Source organism: Panthera onca, chromosome A1 (genome assembly GCF_046562875.1).
Source record: "Panthera onca isolate mPanOnc1 chromosome A1, mPanOnc1 haplotype 2, whole genome shotgun sequence".
Taxonomy (NCBI): domain Eukaryota; kingdom Metazoa; phylum Chordata; class Mammalia; order Carnivora; family Felidae; genus Panthera; species Panthera onca.
The window spans coordinates 232,124,625-232,143,922 of NC_138339.1; the positions used below are offsets into that span (position 1 = coordinate 232,124,625).

Sequence of the window (19,298 nt, forward strand, 5' to 3'; positions counted from 1 at the left end):
CGCCCCGCCCACTTACGGTTGGCCAGTCTGCTCTGCTCCGGCTGCGCGCTGTCCGCGGACTGGGTGCTGGAGACCGAGGACACGCTGGAGCTCCGCACGAAGCCAAACGCCGCCAGCTTGGCTGCTGGGAGACGTGAGTAGCCAGGAGGACGAAGTCCAGATTTTGGTAGATTGGATTTTGCAGCATTTGAACCGGAGGCTTTCTTTAAATCTGCTATAACGAACCCAAACCAAACAAACAAACGAAAAAAATCAGTTGACAACGAGACAGAGGAATACACAGACTATGAATAGTAATCTAACTCTATCATAAACTGAACACAATTGATGTTGTACAGTGCGGTTCAGCATAGTCACAAATACGTCTTTATGAGAAAAGCTCCTCGCTGTGGGCTGGGAGCTTCAGAGAACTTAGACAGGAGGAGAGGCAGCAGGCAGATGAGAAAAGAATAGACAACTAGCCCTATTATACGGCCATAAATAAAGGTAGACAGTGCTTAGGACGCTGAATGGAATGAACTTGTACTGTTGCAAGCTACCCTAGAATTGTGAAAGTGACATACACCTTAAAGTCTGACATGCAATGGGTAAAGAGCCCTTGTGGTAAATATTCATCAGCAATTATAAACACTTGGTGAGAAACCAGAGAAGCATGTACAAAAGAGTTGTTTGCTAGCATTCCGTTCATTGTAGGAATGAGGTGAGCATAAACTGGGGAACTGGCCAGGTTGAAATCCAGTCTGTATGATTTACGGGCTGTGTAACCTTGGGCACTTGACCCAACACTTCAGAACCAATGGAAGGGACTGGTGGTGATAAAACTGGCCTCAAAGATATATTACAAATATTACTGCTTGTAAGAGAACTTGATGGATGCTCTAGTTAACACTACTAGGCTTTTTTTATTCTTTTTCCACGATGTGTTTTTATGTTAAACTAAAATTCGAAAATTAAACTAAGCTTAAAATTAGTTCCCAAATATGTGCAAAGCCGGCTAATTTTGAAATAATACAACATCAGGTTATAAATTTACCATCTCAGCATGATGATGTCTGAATCAGGCTCTGTTCATAGCCGCTGCAATGATCATCTCCACACTAAAAGAGCCTTTCAATACCAGATAGAACCAGGATGTTATCACACACAAATGCCCTTTAATAGTCCTTAAAAGGAAAAAGGGGCGGGGCGCATGGGTGGCTCAGTCGGTTGAGCATCCAACTTCAGCTCAGGTCATGATCTCGCGGTCCATGAGTTCGAGCCCCGAGTCAGGCCCTGTGCTGACAGCTCAGAGCCTGGAGCCTGTTTCAGATTCTGTATCTCCCTCTCTCTCTCTGGCCCTCCCCTGTTCATGCTCTGTCTCTCTCTGTCTCAAAAATAAACGTTAAAAGAAAAAAAGATTAAAAATAAATAAATAATAATAATAAAAAGGAAAAAGGGGCAAGTGTCCTAATATTCTATATAAATTTCTAGTCAAGCCATTTAGGAACTTTCAGCTGCAGCCATATTTACTGTGAGTGCTTATATGCAGACCGTTCAGCAGCGTTCCTCACTCTTTATTATCTACTAAAAGATTAACCAGGTTGCAAACTAATAATAAAAGAAGCCATTTATTTTTTTTAACGACATCTAAAAATCAATGAAGAATCTACATTAGAAACAGATCTATGTGTGGAAATCTTTTTTTTTTTCAATATATGAAATTTATCGTCAAACTGGTTTCCATACAACACCCAGTGCTCATCCCAAAAGGTGCCCTCCTCAATACCCATCACCCACCCTCCCCTCCCTCCCACCCCCCATCAACCCTCAGTTTGTTCTCAGTTTTTAAGAGTCTCTTATGCTTTGGCTCTCTCCCACTCTAACCTCTTTTTTTTTTTTTTCCTTCCCCTCCTCCATGGGTTTCTGTTAAGTTTGTCGGGATCCTATATGTGGAAATCTTTAGAGAACCAACAGATGCCATGGTGGACCACTGGTGTCTCTTCCTCTACCGGGAGCTCTCCCTAAGAGTGAGTCTGTAGTCAGTTGCACATCCATGTGAAAACAGAATACGCACAACTCTGGTTTCTTGATTTCTGGGTCAGGAGGAGGAGAAGGAGGAGGAGGAGGAGGAGGAGGAGGAGGAGGAGGAGGAGGAGGAGGAGGAGGAGGAGGAGGAGGAGGAGGAAAAATTGGGTGAGTGCAGAGAGCTGGGGCTGCAGTATTCCCGATTCAGTTCTGTCCTAATGCTTGGGGGAAAAACGTTCAAATATGATGAGAAATAATCACTGCTTAATAAGTAATAATGGCCCTTCTGTATCAGCAATTAAATGCCATGTCAATGCCTCCAACTGTTCTCCTATCCTTTTGCGTACTTTTAGGTGATATCCCCAGAACAATGAAAGTATCCCCATGTATCAGATGCCATCTTCACACTAAGTTTATGCCAACTCAATTTTGAACAGTGCCTGTAAAACAGTAAAAGAGTTGCTAAAAAATCAGATGCAATTTCAACAGTAAGTATACACTAAACCCACTACATTTGGATACTAGTTTTGGTTATATATAACCTCTTTCCCAGCCCAGTTAATCAATAACTGACCTAAGGTTACATCAAGTCACATGAGAAGAACGTGGACTAATTTTTTTCCCAAGAAAACAAACCCATATTTGGGAATGAAGGAAAGTTCAAAATTTCTAACAGAGAACCTTGGCACGTAGTAAACATTCATTTAATATTTAAGAATGAAAACTTAGTTTCTTAAATCATTATGTAAGGCAATAAAGGCATGGGAAATGCTCAAGGAGGAATTTGTTCTACCCTACCCTTACCCATATTCAATGATTGTTCGTGCCGTTGGAAGAAAGGTAGCGGCAGAACGTGTAGAGAGAGGACTCAACAACGCAGGGACCCAAGTACACACGAAGTAAGGCTCTAAGTGACTTCCAGGCTTTCACTTTCCCTTAGTCCAGTCCAGCTCTCCCTTCCAATAAAGGCACATGGGGTGTGTGTGTGTGTGTGTGTGTGTGTGTGTGTGTGTGTGTGTGTAGGCTACTTGTGGGAGTATGTCTTGCCCCAACTCTCAGTATACATAATTTTTCTAAATTTTATATAATCTATACATCAAGCTACTATCCAACGGTCTCTCTTTCTACCAGATAAATCTCACAAATAGTTTACATACCTCTGGGGTTTGGAAGAGCAGGTCTTATTGTTCTTGAGAAACCACCAGTGTCTAGCACGGTGGTTTTGACGTTATTACTCAATCAAGTTTAGCTGAAGTTTGCAGTAATCAAGCTTGCACACATTAATGCAGCCTGTGTGTGAGCTGACCTGCACTGGTCTCTGCATGAGAATTAGGCTGGGCTGGGGCTCAAAACTCAGTCTTCTAAACAAGCACCTCAGCGATCCTCATTCAGTAGTGCCTGGACCACACTTTGAAAAGGTCAACAGAAGATGACATGCCCACTCGCCCTGTGAAAGGTGCTCTTGTGCATTACATTCAGCTGCTCTGACTGAATGTGCCTTAGGTTAATCTTAGTTTCTCAAAAAAGGAATTTAATTAGAAAAATGTGCACTCCTTACTATTTTTCAAGTGCAGCATGTCAGGGGAATATGTTTTTGCAATTATTCAGTGTCCTTGGGCTATTTAAGAATATTGACAGAAATAACCTATCAAGGTGCATAATAAGCCCTCGGTAAACAAATGATAACAATTAATGTTAAATAAAACTGAGCACACATAAGAGAGACCTCTTCCACAATGGTGGCACAAGCTCCCTGGACACTTTCTCCAGTGAAACAACCATTATTAGTAAAAATTATTTTATTTTTTATTAAAAAAATGTTAATGTTTATTTTTTGAGAGACAGGGTGCGAGTGGGGGAGGGGCAGAGAGAGAGAGAGAGAGAGAGAGAGAGCGCCTGATGCGGGGGTCGAACCCGTGAATCATGAGATCATGACCTGAGCCAAAGTGGGATGCTTCACCGACTTAGCCACTCAGGTGCCCCAGTAAAAATTATTTTTAAAAAACAACAATCACTTGCAGTTTCCAGAAATTGTTCCAAAGGCATACAGTGAATAAAGAAACATTTACATATGGAAATCTACTAAATCCAGTAAAAATAGATTGGATGGCACTTGAGCCTAATGCACTCCTTTCCTCCTCTGCAACCCTGTCCATCTCAGCATGATGACAGCTCTCATGTGGGTGGCTGTGGCCAAGGCAACAGGTTTCCTCTCCCCCTGGCAAGAGGTACCACATCTCACCGGGAGAGGCAGGCTACCACCATTTCCCACCCTTATCCCTCCCCTAGGTCCATGTTGCAGAGGCTAAATTACATGCAAGCAAGAGGCTAAGAGGTCAGAGGACCCTTCACCCAGTCCCAAGTAAAAAGGCAGAGGCACTACCCCAGGCACAAAAGGCCAAAAATCACTGTTGTCCTGGCTTACTTGTAGGCTAGAGGTTCAATATCAGGAGACGTAAAGGGAGAAGACCAGAAGCTACTGCCCCCCCCCCACACCCCTGCCTAGCACCCATTTGTAAATCAGGAGTGCCACTCCTAGAGGGACAGACCACTGTCCCTACCACACCCCCCAGCAGAGTCATGACTAAGAGATTTGCCCAATGGTAGAGATTGGCCATAAGAATGAATATCACTGAAGCACTCTGCAATGCCCACATTAAAAAAGAATGATGGGGCTTCTAGGTGGTTTAATCAGTTGAGTGTCTGACTCTTGGTATCAGCTCAGGTCATGATCTCATGGTTTGTGAGGTTCTGCCCTGTCAGCGCAGAGCCTGCTTGGGATTCTCTCTCTCTCTCTCTCTCTCTCTCTCTCTCTCTCTCAAAATATATAAACTTTAAAAAAAAGAAGAAAGATGTCGCAGCAACAAAGTAAATCTAAATGGACTAAATGGACTAAAAGTCCATCTAAAGACATTGAAAAAAGATAAGCAAACGAAGTCTGAGCAGAAGGAAGGAAATAATAAATACTAGGATGGTAATAAATATAACAAAATGGAAAAATAAAAGAGAAAGTCAACAAAACCAAAAGTTGGTTTTTAGAAAGATCAACAAAGTCGACAAACCTTTAATTACACTGACCAAGGAAAAAAGAGAGAAGACTCAATTTGTAAAATTAAGAATGAAAGAGGGGACATCACTGCTAATCTTGCAAAAATAAAAAGAATTATAAGGGAATATTATGAACAACTATATCTCAACAAATCAGACAACCTAGTGAAAGGAACAAATTCCAGAAAAACACAAAGGAAAAAAAAAATAGAAAATCTCAATATACTTACAACAAAGAAATTGAATTAGTAATCCAAAAACTTCCCACAAAGAAAAGCCCAGCACAAATGTCTTTGAGAGAGAATTCTATCAAGCATTTAAATAAGAATTGACACCAGTTCTTCACAAATTATTCCAGAGAAACAGAAAGAGAGAGGGAGAGAGAGAGAGGACACTTCTACACTCATTCTATAGGTCAGCGTTACCTTGATAACAAAACCAGACAAAAACATCATGAGAAAAGAAAATAATTTCTTCCATATGCAAAATTCTCACCAAATAAATAGCTAACTAAAACCAGCTACATATAAAAAGTATTACATACTGTAACCAAGTGCGATTTATCCCAGGAATGGAAGATTGGGTTAACATGGAAATCAATGTATTGTACCACAGGAAGAAAAATGACATGGCCTTCTCAATAGATGCAGAAAAATCTCTTGACCAATAACAAGATCATCTCATGATAAAACACCTAACAAACCAGAAACAATAGAAAGATGTCCTCAACCTGATGAGTGGATGAAAACAAAATGCATAGCTAACACCATACTCATGGAAAAAGACTAAATGCTTCTCCCATAGATCAAGAACTAGGCCAAGAGGTCTGCTTTCACCACTTCTACTCAATATTTTACGGAAGGTTCTAGCCAGGGCAATTGGGCAAGAAAATTAAAAGCCACGCAGGTTGGGAACAAGAAGCAAATCTTTCTCGTTTTGTAGATCACACAATCTTGTGTGTAGAAAATCCTGTGAAATTTCTGAAAACGATTAGAATAAACGAGTTCAATGTATAAAAGTCAATTGTATTTCTTATATACTTGCAATAAATAATCCAAAAGTGAAATTAATAAAGTTTCATTTACAACATCAACAAGATAAAATATTTAGGACTGTCAGATTCCCCTTTTTTATGTTTAACTGCGAAGAGTTATCAGGTTTCAAAACCCACGCCCCTCTTATACTCCCTGCCCCCTTGCACCCCACATCCGGGAAAGCTGATAGGAAAGCCCAGGGCTGCCCCCTGAGGCCAAAGAGTGAAACTACACAAGCCCCCATCCACTTCCAAGGGCACTCTCCCCCCCTGCCCCAACCCCTGACAATACGATAGGCTGAGCCAGGATCCTTCCCTCGCTCATTCAAGTCATTTCACACCTGCGGGAGAGGCCAGCACTGCTCTCCCCAGACACCTCAATTAGTAAGTAAGAAACTCCCTCGTAAACTGCTTTGCGTCTGGCATCGTCAGTCTTGACACCTAAACCAAATTTGGGGTGGGGTCCACCCTGTCTCTTCAGGGTGACCACAACAACAGGTGGCGTGACCAGGATGCAGAGACGGAGACCACCATCACGGGGGGCCTTTCTTCGTGGTTTGCTTGCAAGCTGGCTCTGCTGCCTAACAGAAAACATGCCCTTGGAGTTGCTGCTGGCTGGCTAGCTCGTGCTTTGAGGTATGCTGCTCTGTTCCGCGTTAGAGAGTCCTGCAGAGCCTCTGTCAGGGACTAACCTGACCCCAGGGGGAAGTTGCAATAATTACCTGGTTTTTTGGAGACAAGAATATGTGACTGGGGCGGGGTCCTTGGCATGGCCTTGGGACATGTATCTTAGCCTGGACCTCTCTGCACGTCTTACAGCGGAGTCATAACTGACGCCAGATTCGGGGAAAAGACCACCTTGTGCTGCATACAGGTCCACTGGGTGATCACTCATGAGAAAAGCAGTCATTAGGGGTAAAAAACAAAAAAGAGAAAAAGCCATTATGTGAAGTGCTGAGGTCAGCACTCCTAACAGCAAATGGCTCAGCAGGACTCTGTTGCTGCTGCTGCCGCCTATGCCTCTGTTGCAACAAAAATCCTGATTCTCAGGGTTATAGAGAAAAATACCCATGGCATCTCTTCAGTATAGTGAAAGGGGTTAATTCGAATCCTCTTTAAGCCTGGGGTCCTTAAATCCTACAAAGTAACCCCAGCCATGGGGGAGGCCTCCAACCCTGATGATACTGATTTGAAGCTCTCTGGAGGAAATCTAGAAATACAGGCGGAGAAGAGAGAATCCTTAGTAAAAACAAAGGGGAAAGAAAAGAATAGGGTGGTGGGGGAAGGAAGAAGAGAAGAAGTCCAGATTTGGCAGAATAAACAAAAAACGGAAACAGAGGGCTACAGCTGGACCCAAATGGAAATCCAAAATTTACTAAAAGAATTTATCCACCAAAAGATACAAGGGCACTGACTTTCGCACCTTGACAACATAGCTTCTGAATTAATCTTAACATCTCCTTAAATGTACCAACTGGCAAAACTTTGTGCCTCTAATCAATACTGGGGCTCAAACTACAGCTCTACCTGGGGATCTCCTTAAATTTAAAAAATGTATCCCCTACAACATTGTATCATCTTAAGGGAATTACTGAACAAGACATGAAGGAAACTCAGATATGCTTCACCCTAACCATAAGAATTACCATCTTGCCCAAATTCCCCAGCGTCAGAGCAGCCACTGCCCTACGCTATCCCACAGCGGGCATGAACGCTCTATGACTGATACGTTTGAAGAGAGGTAAGTTTTTGACCCATAAAAACTTGGCTTGACAAAATGGGACGCTGCAGGCCATCCCTACAGTTAAGGCAGTGATATGACTTGGTGTACATTAAAGCGAGGCCCGCAAGAATTGAAACCCTTCCTACAGGACCACTGCCGTTCATTTAACAAGCCAATCTGGCCCATTCTTGGCCCCTCAGTCACTGTTTTCCTTCACTTCTGAAGAGACACAGCAGATCTTCATGCAGCGGCTACCCATGGGCTAGCTCAACAGCCTAGCCACCACACAATCTCTGCAGGCTAGATCTCGACTGGATCCAACCTTTCTCTGGGAGCGTAGGTGCACACACATTACAGTGATAACATCTCCCTTTGAGGACACTCATCTGACACACTCATTCAGAACATATAAATACAAACAGGCTCACTGAAAAGGGATAGGCTACTGTCTTACACACAGCGCAAGGCCCTGCCACTTTAATTAAATTCCTAAAAATTATTTGGTAAACTGGGGGGTACTCCATCCCTGAGACTGTCAAGAAACAGCTAGTGATGTTGTCAGCATCCAAAAAATGAAAAGAAGCCCAGGATCTTTTAGACTCTTTTGGGTTCAGGAGGCAAAATATTCTTCATCTGCAAATTTTACTTAAGCACATCTATGCTGTTACTTGCAAACTGGCTCACCTTCGGTGGGATCCCCTCCAGTAAAAGGTTCTAGGGGCGCCTGGGTGGCTCAGTCGGTTAAGCGTCCGACTTCAGCTCAGGTCAGGATCTCGCGGTCCGTGAGTTCGAGCCCCGCGTCAGGCTCCGGGCTGACGGCTCAGAGCCTGGAGCCTGATTCTATGTCTCCCTCTCTCTGCCCCTCCCCTGTTCATGCTCTGTCTCTCTCTGTCTCAAACATAAATAAACGTTAAAAAAAATATTTTAAAAAAAAGGCTCTAGAATCTGCTCAAATAGCAATCGACACACACTTTCATTAGTGCCCTTGGAGATGCTCTCACTGTGGAGCTTTAGCAACCTCCTCTCATGCCTTCTGGAGTCCCTAGACGACCAATAATGGCTATAAGTTGCTCATGGGATTCCGTGTAAGAAACTGCCCTCATCGGTCCTGCAAGACACCATATTAGAGTGGCACTTGCTAGGTACATACTGTCTCCCCTAAAAAGTAAAGCTCTCATCTGCCCTGAACATGTGGCCCTCCACACCAAGGTCCCCAATATGCCTTAGGTTATAGAAGTAGAAGCTCACAAACTCAGCAGAGGTAGCTTGGCCTTCTTGCTACAGGGTGGAACCAAACCTGGGTCCTATGGCATAGCCCACCTGCAGAAGGGGGTGGCCTCCTTGTCCTCAGTCCCTTATCTGATGTCACAGTGTGAGAGGAGATCACTACTCCCCCAGACCCACTGGCTACCTGGGGAGCCCGCTAGGATCAACTGATGAACAGCAATGCGAAGTCTGTGTATTTTCCAGGTGGGAACATAACTGACACACACACGACTGAGCTTGTTAAGAGCTACTGCTTTTAATCCTTTAACCAAGATGTTCCTGAACAGGATACAACCCAACGGTCAGCACACTTAGACAAACCTCAGAGAGTCTTCTAACACAGGATGCTCTGGTCAAAGTCAGTCCCGTGTGAACATTTGTATACTCTTGAGCCATTGCCATTGGCCTGGCTGTCTGGTCTAGCCAGTGGCAGCAACGGTTGCCCTTTTTAAGGTTAAAAAACCCTCTGAGAATCTTTCTCCACTACAGAGACCCAAAACATAAAATTAAGGTGACACGTGTTTCTGCACTTCCTACAGCCACAATACAAGCTCCCACTATGACAGTCCTTATCCACTTTTGGAGTTCTAAACATGACTAATAGTAAACAAGGCAATCATTTTGTTTCTCGGAAAACATAAAGCTGGGCGCTTGAACAAGGCATTCGATGGAACTTTCACCTTCCTTAATGGCCTCAGGCTGCAAGCCTCAGACGGCACTATAGTGGCTTACTCAACAAGTTCAAATTCAACTAACTATAGTACATTTTAATCATCAAACATCAGGGCTCTCCCTCTCTCCCCATCTAAGAAAGCTCAGAAGCAAGCCTGGTGTCCTCCCCTCGGTGCATATGACAAAGTCAAACCACACAAGCACCTGCCTGAGTACAGACCACTCACCCTGCCTACTCCCTAACCACAAAAACTTCAAGTGAAGCTCCTTTCCTTGCTCTCTCCCAATCCATATGGACCTGCTTCGAAGGCCTGCTCTGCTCTCTCCAGAAACATGAAATATGTAGATAACCAAGCTTTTTACACACTCTTGAGGTATGTATGCGGCATCATCAATCCCCACTAGGAAAGAGAAGCAAATGAGGGCCTTCCATTTCATTGTCTAAGGTAGCTATGCAATCCCTTCATTGGCAAAGTTCCAAGGACAGTTGACCCTTGGACGATAGAGGTTTGAACTGTGTGGAGCCACTTATACGTGTTTTCTAATAAACGCAGTACAGTACTGTAAAAGTATTTTCTCTTCCTTATGATTTTGTGTAACATTTTTCTCGTCTCTAGCTTATCGTAGGAATACAGTATATACTAAGTATAACATACAAAATATGTGTTAATCAACTGTATGTTATCAATAAGGCTTCTGGCCAATAGTAAGACTTCGGGTTAACAGCTATCAGTAGTGAAATAGTTGGGGAGACAAAAGTCACACACAGATTTTCGACTGCACAGGGGGATCGGTGCTCTTAACCCCCACATTGTTCAAAGGTCAACTGTATGGCAGAACCAAAGTAGAGGGTTTTTGGGTTTTGCTTCGTATTAATTTTCCTTACACCAAAGTGCTTGAAAAGTATGAAATACACTGCCTCTAGACTATAAAGCTATTTCATGAAAAGCCCACTCTGTAATATTTCATTTTGCTTTACTATAAATCCAAATTACCTGCCTACTTTCCTAATCCTAAATGAGAATCTAAATAAATTTGGGGGTTCAGGTATATTTTCAAGGTAGCTACATCAGGAATAAATTTAATACGCAAAGTGTAAAACATATTTTCTGAAAACTACAAAACATTATCAAAAGAAATTAGAGAATACACAAAAAAGTAGAAAGCAATCATGGATTAGAACACTCAATGTTGTTAAGATGGTGCTACTCCCCACATTGATCTACAGATGTAGTGCAATCCCTATCAAAATCCTAGCTGGCTTCTTTTCAGAAACTGACAAGTTGATCCTAAAATTCAGATGGAAATTCAAAAAACACAGAATAGTGCAAATCTTGAGAACACAAACAAAAAGTCCCTGATCTTGAAAAAAAAAAAAGTTAGAAGATTCACACTTCCCATTTTCAAAACTCAGTACAAAGCTAGAATAATCAAGACTGTGTGGGACTAGCGTAAGGACAGACACAGCTTAAAAGAGAACTGAGTTCCCAGAAATAAACTCAACATGTGTGGTCAGCTGAATTTCGACAAAGCTGCCAAAACCATTCAATGGGAGGAAAGAAATCGTTTGTCGACCAAAGGTGCTGGGACAACTGGATACATATGTGTGTAAGAAGGATGTTAGACTACTACCTCTCGGCATATTAAAAACATTTCAGAAATGGATTAAAGACTTCAATGGAGATGCCAAAACTATAAAACTCTTAGAAGAAAACATAGCTATAAATCCTCATGATGCTAAAACTATAAAACTCATAGGGAAAAAAAACATAGCTATAAATCCCCATGACTTCAGATCAGGCAATAATTTCTTATATGTGACACAAAAATCATAAGCAACAAATGAAAAAACTGAGTTTCATTCAAGGTGAAAGCTTTCACAATTAAACCACAATGAGATAGCACCTCGTGCCTGTTAGAATGGCCACCACCAAAAAAGGTAAGAGAGAAATGCTGGTGTGGAAGGGGAGAGAAAGGAACCCTTGTGCACTGCCCCTGGGCTTGGAAATTCGTACAACAACAATGGGAGACAACACTGACAACCTTCAAAAAATTAAAATAACCCAGCAATTCCACTTCTAGGAATATATCCAAAGGCAAAGGACATAAAGAAGATATGTGCACCCCCATATTTATAGCAGCATTATTTACAATGGCCAAGACATGGAAACAAGGGTCTATCAATGGATGAATGGATAAAGAAGTTATTTTACACACACACACACACACACACACACACACACACACACACACACAAATATCATTCAGCCATTAAAAATGAGAAAAAAAGTGAAAGGCAAATACTGTATGATCTCAAATCGAGGATCTTAAAACAAAGAACAACAAAAAACCCCAAAACAAACTCACAGAACAAAGAGATCAGACTTGTGGTTACCAGAGGCAGGAGATTGGGAGAGGGGGAACTGGAGACAGATGGTCAAAAGGTACAAGCTTTTAGTTATAAGATAAATAGGCACTGGAGGTGTAAAGTACAATGCGATGACTAAAGCTAACACCTGCTGCACAATATCCAGGAAAGTTGTCAAGAGTAGATCCGAAAAGTTCTTATCACAAGGAGATGATATTTTCCTGTATTCTTCCTTCTTTTGTTTTGATTGTATCCATATGGAAGATGGATGTTAGCTGAACCTCTTGTGGTAACCATTTCACAATATATGTAAATCAAACCATCATGCCATAAGCCTTTAACTTATGCAGTGATATATGTCAATCATTTCTCAGTAAAACGGAGAAAAAATGTGAAAAGCTTTTAGGTTGAAAAGACACTACCAAGAAAGTAGTGGGGGGAGGGGCCCCTGGGTGGCTCAGTAGTTAAGCTTCTGACTCTTGACTTCAGCTCAGGTCATGATCTCATGGTCCGTGAGTTTGAGCCCCACTTTGGGCTCTGTACTGACAGTGCAGAGCCTCCTTGGGATTCTCTCTCTCCCTCTCTCTCTCTCTCTCTCTCTCTCTCCCTCTCCCACTTGTTTTCTATCTCTCTCTCAAAATAAATAGATAGATAGATAGATAGATAGATAGTAGTGGGGGGAAACAACCTAAGAATGGGAGAACACATTTGCAAAATATATATCTGATGGCTTTCAAGTAAACAAAATGTATGGATAACTATATAACTCAACAATGAGAAGAAAAGTAACCAAATTTTAAAATGAGCCAGGATTTGAGTGGACGTTTCTCCAAAGAAAATATACAGAGTGCCAATAAGCATATGGTAGGATGAATAATATCCTTAGGCATCAGGAAAATGCAAATCAAAACCTTAATGAGACACCACATCACGCCCACTAGAATAACTATGACAAAAAAGACAGACATTACCAAGTATTGGCAAGATAGGGAGAGAATGGTACCTCATACGCTGATGGTAGGAATATAAAATGGTGCAGCCACTTTGGAAAACAATCCAGCAGTTCCTCAAAAGGTTAAACACAGAGGTACCATATGACAGAACAATTCTACTTCCAGGTATATTCCCCAGAGAAATGAAAACATATGTCCATCCACACAAAAACTTGCACATGAATATTCATAGCGGCATGACACATAAGAGACAAAGGCAGAAGAATGCAAATATATATCAGCTAATGAATAGATAACCGAAGCATGGAATGCCAATGCCAATACACTGGAATATTTTGTAGTCATTAAAAGGAATTAAGTACTGATACGTGCTACAATATGGATGAACCTTGAAAACATTAACTCAAGTGAAAGAAGTTAGACACGAAAGACCACATATTGTATGATTCTACTATATGAAATGTCCACAACAGGAAGTTCTGTAGACATAGAAAGAAGTTTACTGGTTGCCAGGGGCTGGGGCTTGGGGAAATGAGCAGTGCCTGACAATGGGTACAGGGTTTCTTTCTTTTCGGGGTCATGTAAATATTCTAAAATTGATTGTGGGGGTGGGTGCACAATTCTGCGGGGGGGTGTGTGTGTGTGTATGTGTGTATCCTTCTAAAGGGTGAATTCTATGTAGCATATGAATACATCTCAATAAAGCTGTTGCATCAAAATAGAAGGCTTTCAAAAAGAACATATAATTCTTGTCTTTGGTTGAGTAACAGGCTTACACTAAGGTAGAGCAACGCTATCATTCCAATCTCTGTCAGCATCACCATTGTCAAAGGGCCTGTATCAGAGAGAATTTGGTCTATCATTGTGTGTCCTCCACAAAAAAAAAACCCTTCTGAGAGACAGGTGAATGACACACTTTGTACAGCAGATCAAAGACCCTTCCAAATGGATTTAATGGTAATGGAGAAATTAATGAAAATAACTTCAAAATTAATAAACATCTATGGAAAAAATCCCCTCTGGGATCAAATATTCAAGTCCCATGCACAGAAGCTGAAGTATACTCGCTTATTTTTATTAAGGCTTTATATTCCTGCAAACTTTTGTCCAAGAAAACCCCATAAAAATAAATTTCTGTTTGAACAACAAAGGAGGTTTTGCTGCTACTGGATGTTTCAATGATGTGTCGCTCTTTCAAAGTGATGCTATTTTTTCTTCCGAGACAGAAATCTCTTGAAGAGTGCAAATCTTCACATTTCAATGAAACTTGAAGGAGTAGGTTTGTTCTTGCCTGTTTCCTTTTTGTATTGATTGTCCTTTGAATATATATTTAAATAAATATTTCTGCTCAAACTATCTCGATCAACTAGGACCAACTGTAGTGCTTTTAAGGTTCAGTACTATGTTGATAAAGGTCCATGCATCACTGTCCAACCTTCTTGTCATCCAGGCAGTAAAACAGACTTTAAGAAAGGAAATGGATCTTAGTCCAATCCAATATCCATTCACGGACACCCACCACTGGCAAGCACTTCACGAGGTACTGTGGGAAATTCACAAACGAAGAAAAAGCATCCCCAAGTAGGGCTTACAGCCTACCGAGGTAGAAAGGGGGAGAGCAAGGCCAGAACAGAGGCAGGACCTCGTGCTGGAGGAATAAAAGACCTAAAATGAAGGCAAAATCAAGTAGAGTGGTTCAGAGTTTTTATGCGAGGCCCATTTTTTTTCCTTGTAATTTTATGTCGGAGAGGTGGTTTTCTTCCTGGCATATTTATATGTACAAGGCAAGGTATTATTTGAAGCCGTTTTTTTAGATCTTCCTAGATCTTCCTAGTTGCTCTGATAAAGTTTCTTCTTTTGCAGACATTCTGCAGAGAGGCGGTTTGCTTTTTCAAACCACTGAGAAGCAACTCCTCTTTCACCTTGCTCAGGACTATGCACAAACAGCAACTCTTTTAACCAAGTGTCCTTCACACCGGGAAACCATAAACAAAATTCTTTAATAACAAGGCCACAACTCTCCCGCGGGAGAAAAGAAGGACACAATTAAACAAAGCAAGGGAAGGGGCATCTTTCAGGGTTGTTACCAAAGACGTGGGCTTGATACAATTACCATCAAGGGTATAATCTCAGGCCAGACTCCAAGTCTTTGAGCTTCCAAGATGCCCTCCCCTGCAATGATCTTCACCTCCTCCTATCCATACCCTCCACAGTGAATCCCCTCCTACTGCCTTGTGTGACAAGTAGAACACTGAGGGTGTGAAACTCCTCGGGCTATACTGTAAAAGACATTACAGCTTCCTCCTTGGTCTCTTGATCTCTTTGGGGGAAGCCGAGCACCATGTCACAACATTCAAGCAGCCTTGTGTGGAGACCCACAGACAGGGAACTGAGGCCTCCTGCCAGTAGACAGCACCAACTTCGCAGGTGTGTGTGAGTCAGACACCCGGGAAATGGGTCCTCTAGCCTCCAGTTTTCAGATGACTGCAGATTAGCTAACATCCGACCCTCTGCAATTTGAGGACAAGGCTCAATTCAGTGGGGCATTCTCTCCACCAGCTCAGTGATGCCTCAGCTTTACACAGGGACTGTCCCGGTTTCAGCTGTAGAAGTCCCACATCTTGGGAAACCCCTGAGCACCACCAGGAACACCAGGATGGCTGATCACGTGGGATTTATGGCACCCAGGCTTAACTAGCAACTTCAACATTTATAGAACAGCTGTGAATCTGGATATAAGTGGAGTTCCGGAGTGTGAAGAAGGATGAAAAGGAGGGAGACGCACCAACAGGAGTGACATGGAATGAGCTGCCAGCCAGAAGGTAGGGTAAATTCTCTAATCCGGAGATGATTCCATCATCTTAGCAAAGCCAAATCATCAACACTGAAAAGAAAAGCTCCAGTGCTGGGAAAACTTGTTAGCCACACGCAAAGGGGTGTAGCTGGACCCTCACCTCCCACCACATGCAAAACTGAACTTGCAATGGATGACCGATCTACATTTAAGAGATAAAACCATAAAACTCTTAGAAGAAAACACAGACAGAAGTCTTCATGAACTTGAGTTAGACAAAGACTTACAACAAAAGGCAAAACAGAGAAACTGGACGTTATCAAGATTGAACACTTTTTTATTTCAAATAAGTCAATCAAGAAAGTCAAAACCACCGAATGGGGGGAAAAAAACATATTGCAAAGTATGTACATGATAAGGGACTTGTATTGAAGTTATTCAAAGAACTCTGGAAACTCAATCCAATTTAAAAACAGGCAAAGGGGGAAGCTGGGTGGCTCAATCGGTTGAGCATCTGACTGTTGGTTTGGGCTCAGGTCATGATCTCATAGTTGGTGAAATCAAGTTCAGCACTGGGCCTTGCGCTAACGGTGTGGGTGGAGCCTGCTTGGGATTCTCTCTCTCCTCCTCTCTCTCTGCCCCTCCCTTGCTCATGTGCCCTCTCTCTCTCAAAATAAATAAAGAAACTTAACAAAATGGGCAAAGAATCCAAGTAGACAATTCTCCAAAGAAGATACACAAATAGCTTATATGCATGGAAATTTTCCAACAAACACATAATCACATGCTCAACATCTCCAGTCACTGAAGAATGTAAATCAAAACTGTAATGAGACACTACTTCACATCAAGAGGAGAGTTAGAATTTAAAGAGCTGATAATACCGAGTGTAGGGGAGGCTACAGAGAAATCAGAATCAAGCCCTGACGGAGGGACTATAAAATGGTACGATGGCTTTGGAAAACAGTCTGGCCGTCCCCCCAAATTTAAATACGGAGTTACCTACAATATCTCAGCAATCCCACTCGTAGGGGCACATCCAAAAGTAAAGACAAATATTAACACAAAAACCTGTACGCACATGCTTACGGTGGCATTATGGATAACAACCAAAAGTGGCCAAAAGAAGCCAAATATCCGCGCCCCTGATGAATTTACAAATCAATTGTGACATGTCCATTCAATGAAGTATCCTTCAGCAATAAAAAGGAATTGTTAGGAACGGAACTGTGTTCCTCCACCCTGTGTACGTTGAAGCCCTAACCCTCAACGTGAGTATATGTGGAGACAGACCTTTAAGGAGGTAATTAAGGTTAAATGAGGTCAGAGGGATGGGGCCCTAATCCAGTAGGACTGGTGTCCTTAAACAAAGAGGAAGAGACACTAGCGATCTCTCTCTGTACATACACACAGAGAACAGACCATGTGAGGACACAGTGAGAAGGTGGCCATCTGCAAACCAAGAGGAAAGCCCTGGCCAGCAGCTAATCCTGCTGGCACCTTGGTCTTGGGCTTCCAGCCTCCAAAACTGTGAGAAAACACGTTTCTGCTGTTTAAACCACGCAGGCTGTGATTTTCTATTATGACAGCTCAAGCAGACCAATATAGGACGGAGGTAAAACATTAGGGCAAATGAAAGAAGCCAGACACAAAGGGCCACATCTTATAAGACTGCAGTATATGGAATGCCCACAACAAACAGATCCATAGAGGCAGAGAGTAGATGATTGGTTGTCAGGGGCTGGGGCTTAGGGAAAATGAGGAGTGCCTGATAATGAGTATAGGGTTTCTTTCTTTTTAGAGTCACGAAAATGTTCTAAAATTGATGGTGGTGATGGTTGCACAACTCTGTGAACAGACTTAGAACCACCAGATTTACAATTTAAATGAGTGCATTGTATGGTATGTGAATGCTGTTGCAATAAAGCTGTTACTTAAGCTGTTATTAAGAGAGACAGAGAGCACAAGGGCTGGCCAGCTAGTTAACTAGCTTCTGGAAAGGAAAATAAAGAGGCAGGACGGAAGATGCAGAAAATCAGGCAGAAGACGGATGACGCGATCAGACCTTGCTCAACCCAAAAGAGAGATGACTAAAGCAGAGGCACCTGTCTCAGCGAGCCACAGAGCCACCTGAGACCAGCACAGAGGGCCAGGGAATGAAAACCGCCTTGAGGAGGGTAAAACGGGGAAAGCAGGAGAAGGAAGACAAAGAAAAGAGCACAAGGGCACTCAGTTCAGCTGAGCTCAGGAAACACCCACAGAACACACACCGGGTGTCACGCTAGCTCTCGCAAAATAAAAATACATGAGGCCTGGGCCCCGCTAACCCCACTAACACCGGCCTGACACTCACGTGCAGAAAATCCCAATGAAATAGGCACAGTCGTACAACAGACGCAACAGCCCAGAGCCGGGTGGGGGGGGGGCACAAAGGGAACGAGCCCAGCCTGGGCTCCCTGACAACGGGCTGCCGTTCGAGGGAAGCTTGAGCCGGCTCACAAAGGGTAAACAGGAGAGAGCTGAGTCAGGTACAAGAGAAGGGAAGAGGGTGTCTCAGGGAGGAAGCTGCTTGAGCAAGGCGGGCAGAACCAGGTCTGCTCATGGAGAGGGAGGTTGGAGGAACCTGACTGATATCAAGGCGCTTGGTCTTTCCCCTGACAGCAAGGGAGAGCCAGGAAAGAACTGTAAAGGCAGAAGAATGGGTTTGACTTGCTGTGTGGAGGGTGGGGTCGAGAAGGTCAAAACTGGGGGTAGGGAATTCAGCTGGGAGGTGTAACTGAGGGGACAGATTGTGATGTTCTGAGAGCGGGAAGGGAGCGGAGTGGATAGATTCAAGTTAAAACCCAATCAGGTCTTACTGATTGATTAGTGGGGGGGGGGGGAGTGGGGAGGACAAGGAGAAATTAATCCTCTGCTACGGGAACAAAAAGAGGCACGCATACCTGCAAAATCTCAAAGGGAGCCACTGTAGTGAAGCCAGGCCCCACTGAGATCATGTGCACCTGAAAATACAACAACGTGTGGGGACTTTAGGAAAATCCTTCTCACTTCAAAAAGAGTATTAGCAAGCTTTGGCCAGAAGGGTCCCCTGGAAGGCTTTCTTGTAGAGTGGTTGGGCAGCCTGTGGGGTGACTCTCTGTGCTCAGCAAAGCAAAGCCCAGAAAGGCACGTAAGGAAGAGCAGGTAGGTACATGATGCCTGAAGAGGCAAGGGTGTGGACACGGCGGGGGCAGGGGAGAGGCTCAGATCCCAGACATTGCACAGAAACTCTGTCCGGCCAGAGGTAAAGGGTAAAAGCGTGCACACACACACACACACACACACACACACACACACACACACAAGCTTTTGCTAACCTCATTACAGACGTGTCCATAATCTAGGAACGGTGAGATGAAAAATTGAACTGACAGTGGTGATTTACTGGCATTGTTTCT

At 43.0% G+C, this 19,298-nt stretch overlaps 1 protein-coding gene and 1 long non-coding RNA gene across 4 annotated transcripts in view; one reads left to right on the plus strand and one right to left on the minus strand.

The window, feature by feature from the left end:
• Positions 1 to 19,298, minus strand: part of MTUS2 (microtubule associated scaffold protein 2) — a 566,588-nt gene that overhangs the window by 315,601 nt on the left and 231,689 nt on the right. Inside the window, exon 4 of one of the 2 annotated variants that reach the window (XM_060637454.3) lies at positions 17 to 214. In XM_060637454.3, the coding sequence (XP_060493437.3) occupies positions 17 to 214 (198 nt within the window). The remainder of the gene's footprint in view (positions 1 to 16; positions 215 to 19,298) is intronic. The other variant, XM_060637455.3, reaches the window with a different exon arrangement.
• Positions 62 to 6,233, plus strand: LOC144615757 (uncharacterized). Of its 2 annotated transcripts, none has more exons than XR_013554370.2 (4): positions 62 to 133; positions 1,911 to 2,006; positions 2,358 to 2,492; positions 5,622 to 6,233. It is a non-coding gene; the product is annotated as an uncharacterized LOC144615757 (long non-coding RNA). The 2 variants fall into 2 exon arrangements; XR_013554366.2 differs by having other exon boundaries at positions 5,668 to 6,229.